This window comes from Sphaerodactylus townsendi, linkage group LG08 (genome assembly GCF_021028975.2).
Source record: "Sphaerodactylus townsendi isolate TG3544 linkage group LG08, MPM_Stown_v2.3, whole genome shotgun sequence".
Lineage (NCBI taxonomy): Eukaryota > Metazoa > Chordata > Lepidosauria > Squamata > Sphaerodactylidae > Sphaerodactylus > Sphaerodactylus townsendi.
The window spans coordinates 24,217,615-24,234,034 of record NC_059432.1 but is presented as its reverse complement, the minus strand read 5'-3'; the positions used below and the strand labels follow the sequence as shown (position 1 = coordinate 24,234,034).

General features: G+C 41.8%; 1 protein-coding gene across 1 annotated transcript; it reads left to right on the top strand.

Moving 5' to 3' along the window:
• The first annotated feature begins 4,347 nt into the window (after positions 1-4,347).
• Positions 4,348-15,076, top strand: DNAJC12 (DnaJ heat shock protein family (Hsp40) member C12). The gene is made up of 5 exons (XM_048506711.1): positions 4,348-4,586; positions 6,585-6,663; positions 10,272-10,411; positions 11,972-12,170; positions 13,134-15,076. The coding sequence occupies exons 1-5, from the start codon at positions 4,509-4,511 to the stop codon at positions 13,226-13,228; spliced, it is 591 nt and encodes a 196-aa protein (XP_048362668.1). The 5' UTR covers positions 4,348-4,508; the 3' UTR covers positions 13,229-15,076.
• The last annotated feature ends 1,344 nt before the right edge of the window (positions 15,077-16,420 follow it).

Here is a 16,420-nt window from a genome sequence, read left to right as displayed (position 1 = left end):
GCGAATCGCTCGCTGGCTGCTAGGGAGGAAAGAACCCAGGAAGATACCTGATCCTGGGTTAGATGGAATGCTTCATTGGGAAAGTTCTGCTTTTTTTTTTTACAGGGGAAGGTATTCCACAGTCTCTCCAACAATATTTGGAGCCCAGCCTGTACTTGACATACTTTGGTCACTGTTCTAACAATAGACCATGACAGAAAGGCTGAAAGGTGAAATCAAACATTTTACAATCATTTGTGCATAGGAATTTGTTCATAGTTTTTTTTAGTCTGGCCCTCCAACAGTCTGAGGGACAGTGAACTGGCCCCCTGTTTTAAAAGTTTGGGGACCCCTGCACTAAATGAAGGCTGCATTTGTTGGCAACCCCATTATGTTATAAATCAAGCATAGGAAGGTGTTGCAGTTGATAATATTCAGTCAGTCTGAACTCTCCTCTCTAGTTCTTATTTATGCAAATATTTAAAATTCTGGGGTGATAAGAAGACAATACCATCTGGCAAAATTAGGTTTACCTGCTTCTTTTGGGGCTACTATAAAAAGTACTTTAGCTGTTTTATTGAAGCCGGTGAAGAACATTTTGTCCTTATCTGTCAGGACTGCAGATATTAGCTTTTTGTCATCTCCCACGTCACAGTTATATGCTGAGTTGTTCAAAAAATATAACCATTCCGTAAACAGAATTGCAGGGAGTGTTTTGCAACCACACAACCAATCATGACATTTGTTGTCTATGCTGGCTGTTGCATCATCCCTCTTTCAGATTTCGTACACTTTAACTCTATTTTTACATACCAAGTGCATTCATTTTTCCCATTCTTGGTTTGCTGATCAGATTGATCACTCTGTTAATATCTGTATTGTAAAGTGACATGATAGCTTTCAGCTTAACTTACTGGCGGGGGGGTGGGTGGGTGGGAAGTAAGGAGTTTGAACATAGGCGTAGCTATAACGGGACGGGGTGGGGACAAACGCCCCAGAGGGACTGCTGTTGGGTCACGTGGGGGGCAGAAAATCTCCCCACACACCCCTCCTCCTTCCCCACTCAGCCCGCCCACGTCCTGCCAGACTCCTCCTTCAGCCAGCTCCTGATTGAAGGAGCAGTCTGGCAGGGTGGGGCCGGGCAGAGGGTGCCTGAGACTGCCAGAATCCAGCCCAGACTGAAAAAACACCCTTCAATTTCACATCTCTGCTCAGTGCCAGCAGCCCTTTCTGACACCTGGGGGAGGGATATCAAATAGCCAACTTGACAGTAAACACTGCCAGCAGCAAATCTCAGAACTTTTCCTCCTAGACAGATTTGCACACTGTGTGTTGCCGCTCAGGTTGTGACATTTCAGTAAGGAGTGAGATGGCAAACCTTTTGTTCTTACTTCTGCCAGAGCCATTTGCATAACTAAGCCTCATGCTTGGGCAAGGGATAATTGATCGTCTGTAATTTTCTTGTCTCCAGTTTTTAAATTAGCATTGCAGCCTCTAGAGCATGTGTAGAGTGCAAAATAAAATATAAAGATGGATTCTAGGGTGCAGGGCATTTCTCCACAAAGGTATGCATGAAATTCTTTGAGCAGATGCTATTTGACTAATTGCTGAATCAAATAATAAAGGCTGTATGTGCCCACCAATGCTTTATGTGTGATTTGCTGTAAAAAAAAGGTGCAAGTACTTACTCCATGCCATACAGTTTTCCTTACATTGCCCCTTTTCCTGTTCAATATATTGCCTAGTTTTCTCTTGTGCAAACTTATATCTTGAAGTCAATTCTTCATGATGGAAGCCTCTCCTCCCTCTTCATGTCCTACCACATCTCTGTTACGATTAGTTTTATTTTAAATATTTGTGGAGGATGTGCTATCATGACTATGAATAGATAAGGCTGGCTACTTCACACACCTTTTTGTAGAAAAGTGTACGCGGTGCACTTAGAGAAATTCGATGGGAAAGAAAGCAAAATTCCCAGAGAAGGAAGAGCTACTGAGGTCAGTGTACAAAGATTAGTCTAAGGCAGCAAGGAGCAAAAGTGGTATGTATTTATTACATTTGTAGATCACCCTTCCCCTTGCGGGTTTAAAATATTTCTTTCCCACTTTTCTCCAGAGACGGCACTTTGAGAGGCTTATATACAGTGGTGGGATTCAAAAATTTTAGTAACAGGTTCCGATGGTGGTGGGATTCAAACAGTGGCATAGTGCCAATGGGTCTGGGCGAGGGTGTGGTCAGGCATTCCGGGGGTGGGGCATTCCTGGGCGGGGTTGTGGCAAGGATGCAGGGTGCGCGCGTCCCAGGTGCAGTTCCCCTTCGCCCCACCTCTAGATTCAAATAATGACTGTTTAAAGTATTTAAAAAGCAATATACTGAAAGTAAGGAGTAAGTAAGGAGAGAAACCAAAAACTGTTTACAATTGTTAACATATTACAAACATATCTAATTGTCTATCTCTCTCAACCTCCCCAACTAAAACATCCTATATTGCCTCCCTCCTTCCCATATTTCCCTCCCTCCCTACTTTCTACTTCCCCTTCAGATTCCTATAACTACTTTATCTATTCCACTTGAAAGAAAACTAAAAGAGTAGTTTAAACTCCTCTTGAAATATAAATTTCAAGGGGAAAAAAGAAAATGAAAAATCTTTACCTATAATACTTTCCTAACCTTTATATCAATGAACAAAAAAAATAGAATTACTATATATTGTATTATTTCATACAGTTCATACACACATGGAGGGGGTGCCATGGGGGGCAGGGGGGCGCAGGAGGCCCTGGGGGGTGATTTTGCATTCCCCACGACATGATTTGTTGTACCCAGGGACAGAGATTACCCCCTTGTCCCTAGTGGAGTTAATAATTAATAACCGGTTCGCCAAACTGAGAAAATTTTAGTAACCTGTTCTTCCGAATAGGTGCAAATAGGCTGCATCCCACCTCGGTTTATATAGCATAATTTAGGACAGTCCATCCAGATTCAAACACCACACAGGCAAAAGGGAATCAGTCCCCAAGAACCCACATGCTGACAGAGGCTGATGGGAATTGTAGTTCCTGAACATCTGGAGAGCCGCAGGTTCCCTACCCCTGTACTAGACCAACCTGGACACTAAAAATTAAAACATTGCTGAAGGGCAGTAGGTTCAGGACACATGACATCTTTCTTTGCACAGCGCATTGCTAACACCAAATTCACTGCTGCTGGGATGGGTGGCTTTGAAAGGGATCATGAAGAGTAAATCCATCAGTGACTATTAGCCATATTGGGTAAATGAAACCATCATGTTCTGAGGCAAAATGCCTCAGGATACCAATTTCTGGGGGTGGGGAAATTGCAGAGGAAGGCTGTGCCCTATGTCTTCTGGGACATCTGGTTAATTGCTATGGACAACAAGATGGTGGACCAAATGGATCATTGATCTGATCCAGTAGGGCTGCTCTTATATTCTAATGTAGTATTGGAAAAGAAGATCCATCCTCCAAATACCCAGTATTTTTGTTATTGCTGTTGTAGTTTCTAGCCATGCTGATTCACTTTCACCTAAAGCATGTTGAAGGAACACCATGGCTCATTCCGCACACGCAAAATAATGCACTTTCAAGCTGCTTTCACAACTGTTTTTGCCATTCCGCACAGCTTCAAAGAGCCCTGAAAGCAGCTTGAAAGTGCATTATTCTGCGTGTGCGGAATGAGCCCATGATTTTGTCATTCAGTTTTTCATGCTTAATCATTTTGAACTCTGCCTACCAGAGATTAGCAAAACTAGCATTGCTTCTATTAAAAACAGCTGTCATTTCACAAAGTCCATGTGCTTTTTAGAACTTTTTTTCATTGGATACTTTTCCAGCGCTTCAGGTTTAGCCCTATAGCAGTCCCAGTATGAAGCTGATATCTGGAAATGAAGATTACAAATATATTGTATTCCTTTCACAAAGAGCTGTGGAAACAACATAAACAATTGCACAAAACTGTCTACTTTCCATTTTATCAACGATATGTGATCTTATCATGCAGGCACTTCGTTTCATTTGTAGTTTGCAAAACTCGGGGAGCAATCGTAAAGCAGGATTCTGCTCTCAGAAGAAAGACCCATTTCATTCACTGGGGTTTACTCCCAACAAAGTGAAGTTTGGGTTGCAGGCTAAGGCCTGATAAACTTTTAGAATCTATAAATATGACAGAACATAGACACCCAGTTGCATTCTAAATGTTCCTTGACGGCAGGGGAACGAACTATCCAGGCAGGTTATTATAACGTTGTCCTGAAAACTACAAATCCCAGAGAGCTTTGCAGCCGCAAACAGTGCCTATCGTTTTATTCCACCAATAAAACGTGGCAAATCCAGGGGTGTGATTTAGGAGGCTCGCATGATATCTCAGCCTATAAAACCTGCTGTAGGGAAGCCTGAAGCTCACTGCAGTTACTGGTGTTCGTGTGATAATTTTCAAGGGTTAGGAAGATCTCCAGGACTGTCGTGTCTTGCTCAGTAGGAAGAGAGAAGGTGCCTGCCCAACTGAAACAAATGGATGCCATTCTGAGCTGCAGACCTGAAGACCTGGAAGATTATTACAGTTTGCTAGGATGTGATGAATTATCTACAGTAAGAGCAGTCTACTCTGAATATTGGTCACCCCCTTTTGTTTGTGATAGGTTGGCAATGCCTAGTGGAGAGTGTACTTTCTCCTACTTCTGTACTTCTTCATGAGATTCCTTCTGAACAAAATGAATTTTTGTGACACTTTGGCTGGCTAATATAAATATTTGTATCTGTCTAAGTAGATATAGAAGATCATGGTGAAGTTATTTGTTACCAGATTTTTGTACTTCTGTTTCTCCAAAGAGCTGAAGATGGGGTGTGTGGTTCTCTCTGTCTCTGTTTTTGTCCTTTCAACAACCCTGTGATGTGAGAGGCAGACTCAATATCACCCAGCGAATTTCTGGGCTGAGTGGGGATTTGACCGGGGTTCTTGGCTGAGCATTGCTCTAACATTAACGTTTAGAAGTAGATGTAGGTAAATATGTACAGTATGGTCACAAACAGAATTATTATCTGTGAGTGTTGATAGCACGTGAATGTTGACAACCACAGATTAATTTTGTGGATGTCTGAAAATCCATTGATATACCAGTGAAAACTGTCACTTGCTTGTAGTATAGTTATCCTGTGACATATTTTTGCTGGGTGGGAACATACTCTCACGATGGCTGATGTCCACAGAATTCATCAGCATCCAGATTTCAGACTACAACTTTTAAAATGCATAGGCATAGTCTGTAAGTGTTTTTACTTGCGGGGGGTGGGGTGGGTGGGGGGAGAGACCTTTCCACTACTTCAAGATTTTCCTCAAATGTTTCACAACAACACAACACTATCTAAAATATTTTGTGTTGCCATTAATTGGTGATCAACATACTAGTTTGCTGAATCTTTCTTTCTTTCTTTCTTTCTTTCTTTCTTTCTTTCTTTCTTTCTTTCTTTCTTTCTTTCTTTCTTTCTTTCTTTCTTTCTTTCTTTCTTTCTTTCTTTCTTTCTTTCTTAGCAAAAGTACATAATGTAAGACAAGGGTTGTCTGAAAAGCACTTGAGTAATTTCTTTGACTTGCCCTGCATTTGTTCAATGATCCTCTCTGAAAGGTTTATACATTGTGCTGGCTGAAAATCATAGTAGCCATGCAGTAGCTATATTCAAAAGAAAAACATTTATCTGAGAATGGCAGTCTTGGTGCTCATGGGATTTCTTGAGCATCCTTGATGTCAATGAAGCAGATATAGCCTTACTAATGAATTTTAGGGTGATATAGGGATTTTCTGAAGTCATAATTCACATTGCTGTACATCAAAAGAGTTCTTTTCTCTGTAGTTCTCATGGAAAGTGAGCTAGTTTTGTGGATGACCCAGTGGATTGTGTTTTAGCATACACCACAGCCTATTTAATAAAGTAGAGAACCTAATCTAGGTCCTTACAGTCTGGAAAATGTCTTTAAATATTTGCTGATATGACTTCAAGTAAAGGCTGCTGGATGAGACGGATCAGTTTTGTTTAATTTTTGTTTGGAGGTAACGGAGATGCTGCTTCTAATGAGCTAGAATTGTTTCAGTGCAAAAAGAACCAGAGGCTGCCCGTTCTGCTGACGACATCATGAAGAAAATTTTATCCAACGAGCTGCATGCCAGCTCTGTAATCTGATCTGTTCCGTGAGAGCGGTTTACCTGAGGAAGAAGGGGATGAGGTTGCCCGTGTGAGTTGTCCACACGAAATGTTGTTGAGAACCAGGCTCCGTAACAGATGATCCTTCTGTTTTCAGCATTAAAAATGTGAAGGCAGCATTCACCCTTGAATTAAAGTAAAAGTAGAATTTACTGAAGAGGTGTGTGGTATATTGCTATGGATTGTGACGTTTACTCTGTTAAGAGTGGTTGTGACTTCTGTGGAGGTTCTCTAGAATGTATTTATTACTGGTAAGCATTATGATAACAAAGTGACCCTTAGAAAGCTGAAGGTGTTTTCTGTAAGAAAGCAAGGGGCAGCCATGCTTTCAACTTATTGCCCTAAAATTCAGTTCAGCATTTTTTTTTACTTTTTTTTTTTTTGGTCTAGGTTGAACAAATCATTTCCGAGTTCAAAGTCCGAGCACTTGAGTGTCATCCTGACAAGCATCCTGGAAACCCTGAAGCTGGTATGTTGTTTTTTTCTCCTTTCTCTTCCAAGAATTAAATAGTGATGTCATCAAATGAGCACTGAAGTTGAGGGGGGGGGGCTCTCCTGGTGGTCCCTTCCCCTGCCAAGGTGCAGGAGGAGGGAGTACGCAGGAGGGCTTTTTCCATGGCCAGCCCCAGACTATGGAACAGCCTCCCTGTAGAAATTCGCCAGGCGCCAACCCTTTATGGGTTTTGGCATCTGGCGAAGACCTTCCTATTTACCCAAAGGCCTTTGGCCTTTGACGCCCTCAGTGCCTTCTCTGGAGGCTGTTGGTCTGGTGTGAAGGAGGGTATGTGGGTAGGAATACTATGGTTTTTATGATTGTTTTATATGACAGTATTTTTACTGTTGTTTTCTAATGTTGTAAACTGCCCTGAGACCTCTGTATGTGTGTGTGAATTCCAATAAATAAATACAGCATGGAAGCTTGTTCTAGTGACAAACATCCCTTCTGAGAGGTAGGGCATACAAAGACTTCTCTTTCCCTGCATCCAGCCTTCTTAGTAGCCTTGTGTAAAATCTGGGTAGTGACCTTCCTAAGGCAGCAGGCCTCCAATTGGCCTTCAGGCCCACCAAATGATTTTGATGTCCTCTGCAGCTGACTGTAACAGACTAGACATACTATATTGGGAATGGAAGTGCGTGTATTTGTCTAATTAATATTTGTGGAGCATACTTCCTTTTTACCGGCAAGTTGAAATACCTTGCTCGCTGTTATATTTCAGCATTGTTCCCGGATGTGAAAAAGAAATAGCAGCTTGCAGCACGGTTGTTTGGGAGCATTTTTTTGTTATGGTAGTTTACCGTATCAAATGCATGGATTCCTAAAGCTGTAATCTAGGATTTCTCCTTCAGATTAGCTATTGCTAGGCAACTCTTGAAAAGAAAAACAAGTTGATCTTACAGCAGCATTAAAAAGCTTTGCTGATAGTATGCTCTCTCTGCGGTGATCCAGAAAGAAAGCAGTGTCTTGCACATACAGTGGGAAACCGTGACTAATCTGTGATGCGCCTTGCAGACAAAAAGTATGTGTTCAAATGGCCATGTGTACAATCTATGTACCTACTTTAGACTACACTGGCCCAAGCAGGCTGATACTGAAGGGATAACTAGAGGGAACCTGTTTGAAAGTTGGCAAGATTAAAATTGGAGTGGATGAATGAGGCAGATGAGTAAATGTTTTCATGAACTGTCATGAAAGCGGAGAGGTCAGGATAGTTTCAACATTCTTGGATGTGTTCAGAGGTCACTGCTTGGATAACTGGGACTACTGTCTTCTGTAGGCCTATTCAGGTCTCAGACTCCAGTGGCATTTGTCTCAAGGTAAAAATGGCAAAGATCTTGAAGTCAATGAAGTTGATGGCCAGTGGGTATTGATATTCAATGCATTGCTCTAGGTTGTTTCGGAGGATGAAGATTTGTTTACTGCAGGACCTCCCACTGCGAAATCAAGCTTGTTCTTCTCTGAAGGGTTGGTCAAGGATGTAGGATCATGCAGTATGCTTTCCCAGGGTCCGAGAGGACTGTGGTGCCCCACTAATTGGTGCATTCGGAGATATTGTCTTTTTGGGGAACTTGACTACAGCACCTCTTTGCCATCAGTCGTTGAACAGTGTCGTCAGTGCTTCTGCCATTGCCTGGCCACCATTGTTTCAGAATATCTGCGGGATTTCATCCAACCTAGTTGTCTTGTTGTTTTTGAGAGCCTTGACAGCAGTCTACTTCTACGATGGTAATCACACCAATTTTGACTTGGTGTTGACTCCTCTTGGGCATCTTCTGAATTGAAGTAATATGCGATGGTCAGGCATGGTTGGTTGAGAGTTTCTCAAAAGTGTTCAATCCACCTTTTGTTCTGCTCATCTTGGGTGGTTAGGAGCTTTCCATTCTTGTCCCTAATTGGGACATTAGAGCTGTTCCTGGTTCCAATCAGTTCATTGATGATGCAGTAGAGGGTTTGGGATCATTTCACTCCTTTTTGTACTTCTGCGCCTTTCTGTTCCAGTCAATCCTCCTTGCCTTTTCAGCAGCTTTTCTTAACAAGTGGGTCAAGCTCTGTATACCTTCGGCTTCTTTCTTCCATTTTATCTGCGCCTTTAGCCTGCTCCCATTTCAGTTTTATGGCTTCTCTTTCATCAATCAGCTTCCATGTTTGGTCTTGGATCCACTGTTCCTTCCATTGCCCTCGGCGTCTCCCAATAGTGTTCTAGGCACATTCTGTGATGGTATCCCTAAGGCTACTGCACCGGTCCATGTCTGCCATTTTCCTGAGAAGGTTGAAGCGATTATGCAGTCCCAAGGCAAAGGTGGTGGCAGTGGCAGGGTCCTTCAGTTTCTCTGTTGTGAATGTTTTCTTTGGTATGGTCTTTCTTACATTTCAGAGCTTGAGTTTGATTTCTGCTCTGACTAGATAATGGTCTTCCTTTCTGTAGTCCCTTGCATCTGCCTTTCTGTAGACCCTTGCCATCACACATTGCTGACTTCCACTTCCGGCTGATACAGATGAAGTCGATTTCATTGAAGGTTTGGCCATCGGGTGACCGCCAAGTGTTTTTGTGGATCCTCCAATGTTAGGAATATGTGTTCCCAACACACAACCCACTATGTTCACAGAACGACAGCAATTGCTTGTCGTTGTTACTGAGCTGAGCTTGTCAGTGTTTAATAAAAAGCAATGACAAAATTAGTGTCATTTAATTAAGGATGAATTATATGTGCTCTCCCTTCAGGAAACCTCTCTCGGGAGTTTACGGTTCTAGTGTGTGTATACATACTTCATGTGGTTTGCGTCATTATTCTCCAGCTAAAATACTGTTTCCTGTACAGGAGTTGCCAAATGGCCAAGAGGATGGAAAAACAAATCTGTATGGTGTTTAATCTGAATTAGTCAATTCCACTTTGCATTTGAGTTCAGCAGCTTTCAAAAGAAAAATCTGTTTCAGTAAACAGGAATAAATGAATAATAATCATGAACGTAGACTAGAAGGATGACTCATAGATAAAATGGAAATCTTTGTAACCTTCACACAGAAAGGACACATCCTTGGTAACCACTATAATGAGAATTTTTGTCTGCTCTGGAAAAATGAAAACACTGTAAAGCAATGAGTAGATTACTAGTTTGATATGTACATAAGATATGCAGGTTAGATGCTGATGTGAACTATTAGAGGTGCACCTAGATCAGTGATGCTCAGTATTCATGTGTGACTCTTTGACCTTTCACTTGTGTCTCTTCTGAGCAATATTCCCCAGTGTGGTACCTGCCCTGCTTTCAAGAATGTGGGCAAGGACCTTGCCTGGTGGGGCTTGTGGTTGGCAGTGGGTTGCCACCTTGAAACAGACACAGCTAAGGGAACAGGTAAGCTGCAAGCACCCCTGAGGTGCAGGTATGGGAGTAATCTGTTCCATACCGTGGCCTAATTCTCCCATTAAAGGTATGAAATGAAAACCATGTTCCAGCAAGTCAAAAGTGGTCTGAGAAGGGTGCCATTTTTGTTTGATGTTGGTGATTCAGATGTCCTTCAAACAGCACAAGGCCATTTAGACAACATCAACAACCTACCTTTTGTGTCTGGATTGCAGTGGAGAATTTTCAAAAGCTACAGCATGCCAAGGAGATTCTGAGCAATGAAGACAGCCGGGCTCGTTATGATTACTGGCGGAGAAGCAAAATTGTGATCCCGTTCCAGCAGTGGGAAGCGCTGAACAACTCCATCAAAACGGTTAGTTGGGACTGATACATCTTTGCTTCTTGGGGAATAGTGGAATGCTTAGGCTGGTTTGTGGGAGATACCACTGAGTTATATGTTTGGGAGGAGGGGAGGAGAAACCATGAGGGAATTTCATTGTGGTTCCAATGTAGGGTTGTCAACCTCCAGATGGGACCTGAACATATCCTGGAATTGCAACTGGTCTCCATACTACAGGGATCTGTTCCCCTGAAAAAAAAAGGCTGCTTTGGAGGGTGGATTTTGTGCAACTATAATCCTTGGAGGTTCCTCCCCTCTCCAGGCTCTACTGAACAAAGGGTTGTTGTGAGGATAAAATGAAGAAGGGGAGAACATTGTAAACTACTTTCAGTCCCCCAGGAAAGTGGGATATAAATGTAGAAAATGAATACACTAACTCAAAAGTCATCTATCTGTAGGCAAGCCACTGTTCCCTTAATCTCATTTCTTCAGCTTCCTCCCACCCTCAGTCAGGCTGATTCCGCACACGCAAAATAATGCACTTTCAAGCTGCTTTCACAACTGTTTTTGCCATTCCGCACAGCTTCAAAGAGCCCTGAATGCAGCTTGAAAGTGCATTATTCTGCGTGTGCGGAATCAGCCTCAGTAATATATGGGTGTTATCTATCTTCATATTACGTTTTTATTCTACCCTTCCTCCAAGGAACTTAAGGCAGTCTTGAAAATTCTCCCCACATTTATTTAATCTTTATAGCAACCCTGTAAAGCAAGTCCTTCTGAGTGGTAACTGGCCCTATGTAGTTCACGGCAAAATGGAGTCCATATTAATAACAATCTTTATTTATTTATGATTATGATTGTTATATTCGGCTTAATAGACCGCCCAACCCCCAAAGGGCTCTGTGTGACAGGGTCTTTTCCGTAAGGCTTATAATCTCAGGTACTATAATAATGCTTAGTACTATTATTTTTCTACTGAACCCACAATCTCGATATTGGACATCTTTGTTATATTCTTGATGGGTTGCTATCGACTTCCTACCACTGACGTCAGACATCTCCCCTGTATATTAAACTCATTGCTTAACCCAGAATCAGCCTGGTGCAGTGGTCAGAGTGTCTAAGTAGGATCTGAGAGACCCACCTTTGAATCCCCACTTTTCCATGGGAGCTACTGGGTAAGCATGGGGCAGTCATATAATTAGCCTACCTCACAGGTTTGTTTTGAGGTTAAAGTAGAGGAGAGTGATACTATACAACACTTTGGGTCTCCATTGAGGAGAAAAGCAGAGTACAAATAAAAACAATAAATAAAACACTGGTACACAAGTGGCTAGCACCCTTCTTCATCACAACAGCTTTAAGGGACACTCAGAAGTGAAATCAATTGTTTCTCTCCTTACACACCTGGTTTATTGCTCCCTCCTGATGACATCCATGTTTTTAAATCCCTTGACATGTCATTTTCTGCTGCAGTTGTTGTTTTTAACTGTGTGTTTTGGCAATCAAACAAAGCTGTGTTGCAGTAGACACACATGACACACAATCCATGCACTGCAATGTCAAGTTTGTTTTGTTCTGTTTTTGGTCTAGTCAATGCACTGGGCTGTCAAAGGCAAAAAAGAGCCAATGTTAGAAGCCCCAGATTTAAATCTCAATCACAAGAAGACAAGTGAGTGTCTCCAGGAAGTGGAAAATAACAATGGTGGGTTACTGGAAGACCAGAGTGGGCCAGGAGGTTATGAGCCCTCTAATGGAAAGTTGCTGTCGCCAAAAAGCCCTGATTTCCCAGGTGAGTTATACCAGGTACTTCAGTGTCTCGGAACAACAGTAGTTGCAGTTAATAACTGAAAATGGACCCAGATCAGCAAAATATGGACCACTATAAGTCTCTTAGGGCGTGTTCTTACTGGGGGTGGGTTCCATGGGCATTAGACATGCTGGTTAGTCTATCTGATTCCTGAAAGTATTTGTGTCCAGTCTTACCTGGATTCCTCTATCCATCCCATGTGCAAAACCCCAAGGATATGTAGAACATGATGGTATGGTCAATTTGGGGCATGAAGCAGTGATGTTTTACAAGGCACCTGTTTTCCCCAGAACTATTTCTTGTACTTCATATTTCTCAGAAGGAAATATTTTACATGACCATGATTGCCTCTTGACAAGCAAAAGATCAAGTGGTGATTTGCATGTGTGGATGCGGGCCATCGCAGGTCAAGTACCAATTGGAGGAATTTCCCTATTCTTTCTGATATAGCGCTTTTTCAGTGTCGGTAGTATACTTATTCAGTAAATGAATCGGTTCATTTACTCATGCAACCGAACTGGCCACCAGACATGTTCCAGAAACTCCTTTTTTCTCTTCTCATAAATGTTCCAGAAACTCCTTTTTCTCTTCTCATAAAATGTTGTGTAAACAGATGAGAATTTGATGGTGAGATTTGTTCATTAAACCTTAGAGATACTCAGTTTCTATCTTGGATGTGTCAGACCACTGATTTATTCGTAATATTGGGCATATCCAGGATTGGTGAGTGCTGCTGTGTAAAAGGACGTAGCACGCACTGACCTGTTAGTACCACTCATGTTACTTTGATGCCAATGCTATTGTTGACTGTTGGAAGTCTGCAGGATTGGTGATGATAAAAGGGCAGGGTTCATTCATAAAAGTAAATCCCTCTAACTGGAAGCCATGCACAATTTCTCATGGATTCCATTTCTGTTGTCCCTCTCTTCAATGTCTTTCCTATAGGATTCTCAGATTCAAATGGCTGGCACTTGCGTTTTCGTTGGTCTGGTGACACCCCATCTGAACTTCTGCGGAAGTTCAGGAACTATGAAATATGAAGCAGAAGACCAAATATGTGTGGAAGAACCTAATATTCACGAGTTCAGTATTTTTGTGTATGTGTGCATTTGACTCATAAAGAATTGCCTGTTGTGTCCGCGTATCTATGGACATTGTCAAATGATGTGACTCTGTAACATTGCTGTCAGTATTTCCCATACAAAAATGCTGTATTTTTTTAAAATGGTGGGTAGGAATTTTGCTATAAGTAATATATCAATTATTTGCTATATTTGCTATAAATTATTTGCTATAAGTAATATATCAATTTTTTGCTTATTTGCTATAAGTAATATATCAATTGCAGCTAGTCTCTTTTCCCAGAGTTCTGTCTTAATGTATATGTGATTATTGAACAGTTGGGAAAAGCACCTGTGGCCTTTACCTTCGCGGCTTTCTAGCTTTATTTCCTGTTATGTCTGTCTGTGATGTTCAGTTCTCCATCTTGAAAACTCTACCACAGTGAAATCCTGGACAGAGTCGCTCCAGTGTATAGAAATCAGTGGGTTTAGATTGGACTAACTGCATGGGACTTCATTGACAGATGTCTCCTTTTGTCTGATATAACTCCTCATATACTTATGGGCTATCTGTGATACCTGCTACCTCTTTCCTTCAGCTCCTCTTCAAAACTATCTTTTCTGGCAAGCCTTGGCCCTAACCGCTCATCCATATGGCCAACTGAAACAAAGTCTAAATGGGTTGGATCTAACCAGCTTTTCTGGAAGGAGCGGTTCCTTTTTGTCCATCAAAAAAGGCTGTGCTTGAGTTTATGGGACTTATATGGACAAATGCCAGTGGGCATGGGGGTTGTAGTCCTTGGGAAGGAGTTGGGTGAGGTCTAAAACTGGGTGGCTGGATCCAACCCTGTGTCTGTAACCATTATATTCAGCCTTCTGTAATTTTGCTTTCTAGTTTTTTTCCTTTTCCTTTGCTTTATTTTGTTCATTCCTCTACTTCCAAAACATAAGAGTGTAAATTCACTGAGTTGAGGGCCAGTTTTGGGGTAGGGGCTTTTTGATACTGTGTAAGTGCCATTTACATGGGTGGTCTTATTTATATAAATATGTTTTTAGAGTATTACTAATACAACATTGTAACCTGTTGCCAAGAGTGCAAGAACGTATAGATGTATTAATCTTCCCACAAAGATCAATAATACAAGCAACAATGTGTATTTCTCAATAAGAAGTTCCAGTCATGTTTTTCTATTATGTAATCTTCTGTGGTGTGTAGTCTTCTGTTGCTTACTGTCAGTAACACAGTTCAACTGTTTAACTAGCAGCACAACTGCCTGCTCAGTCTGAATCTTGAGGGGTTGGATGGAAAGAACTACAGTGTCTTGGTTGATTTGTTTTATTTCCTTTTGACGCTTAACAATTAATATTGCCAGCAGCCAGAAATGGCAATTGAAGCACTTGATGAACATAGAAGAGGAAAAGGTGGTATCAACAGATGGCTTGAATTGTAAACACTTCAGTCAACACCACCAGTGTTATCCTTGGCGTACTATGTGTTCATAGAGCAGGTTGTACCAAGTTCTTAATGACATGCATCTCTCTGGATGACAAGCCAAGATGTTAGGTAGAGAGGCGGCTTGCACGCAGCTTTCACAGCCACAGGTTTTAGCTACAAATGCTGTGTAATCCTGTTTCTGATGCAAATGAACAACCACAGTTCTGTTTTCAGAACTGTGCCTGTGAAATAAAATTGCAGATATTCTTCTGAATTTCTTAGAAGCTGTAAGCTTTTTTTATTTCTTTCTTTAATATTATTCCAAATAAGATGCAGAAACTGACCAAGAGATACTGGATTAATAAAATCATATTTCATCAAGTTAAAACCAATTTATGGTGATCCTGTAGAGTTTTCAAAGCAAGAGACTCAGAGGTTTTTCATTGCCTGCTTTTCATAGCAACCCCAGTTTTACTTGGTGGTCTCCCATCCAAGAGCTAGCTGTTGCTGGCCCTGATAAGATTGGGCTAGGCAGGGCTCTTGAGGCTGCTGATACTGGATTGGATTAGATCCTGTATAAATTCTGTGCATGGAAGCATAGCTTCCCAGCCTTGTCCCTCCTGCTGTAGCTGGAAATGTTGCTCTTGATCTGGACCCTCAGAAATGGCACGAGAAGAAAGCTGGAGAACTCTTTTGTGCGTTTGAGAGGGGAGGTTGAATTACTAAAGATCCTTCCCCATCTTGCACATGGATATTTTTTCTCCTGGGATCTGACCTTTAAAATGGTCGACAATTACCTTGTAATGCTTGGAGGCTTTCTTAACACTTTGAATGGTGTTCTATGGTATTAAAACTGCATTGGTCACATTTCTAGATGTAACTAACACAAAAAGAGGACCGGTTGTCTGGTTTATTTCTCCATTTTGACTTTTGTTTTAATAAAGTAAATTATTTTGTGGCCAGGCATAAATGTAGCTGGTACCTTTCCCTGCTCCTTTGTTGGGAATAAATTACAATATGGAGCTACTGAGGGGAAGGAGGCAAGCCTGTCAGAAGCCATTTGGCTCCACTTGGGCACCTTATTCTGGCTGTATAGACCTTCCTCTCTGCTGCATGCATGTGATTTAATTAATGGTTTATTTACTAGTGAATCTAGAAGAAGAAGAAGAGTTTGGATTTCTATTCCCCCTTTCTCTCCTGTAGGAGACTCAAAGGGGCTTACAATCTCCTTGCCCTTTCCCCCTCACAACAAACATCCTGTGAGGTAGGTGGGGCTGAGAGCTCCGAGAAGCTGTGACTAGCCCAAGGTCACCCAGCTGGCATGTGTGGGAGTGTACAGGCTAATCTGAATTCCCCAGATAAGCCTCCACAGCTCAGGTGGCAGAGCGGGGAATCAAACCCGGTTCCTCCAGATTAGATACACAAGCTCTTAACCTCCTACGCCAGATGAGACAAACTCAGTAACCAACAGTAGAAGGGGGACCTGATCCCTGACAGTTCTGAACACTGCATTTTGTAGTATAGACTTGACTTCTCTTCTCCTGGTTGTTGTTTTTTTCCTGTGTCAGAATTTCACAGAGATCATACACTTTTTGAGTGCAGGTCATTCTTTTTAGTCTCAGGAAATTGTTGGTGATCCAAAACCTTGATCCTGACAATGTTATGGAAAATTATATGGAGATATAATGTTTAAACCATAGTTTGCTCATATACTCTTCCACTCCTCCCCATGATGC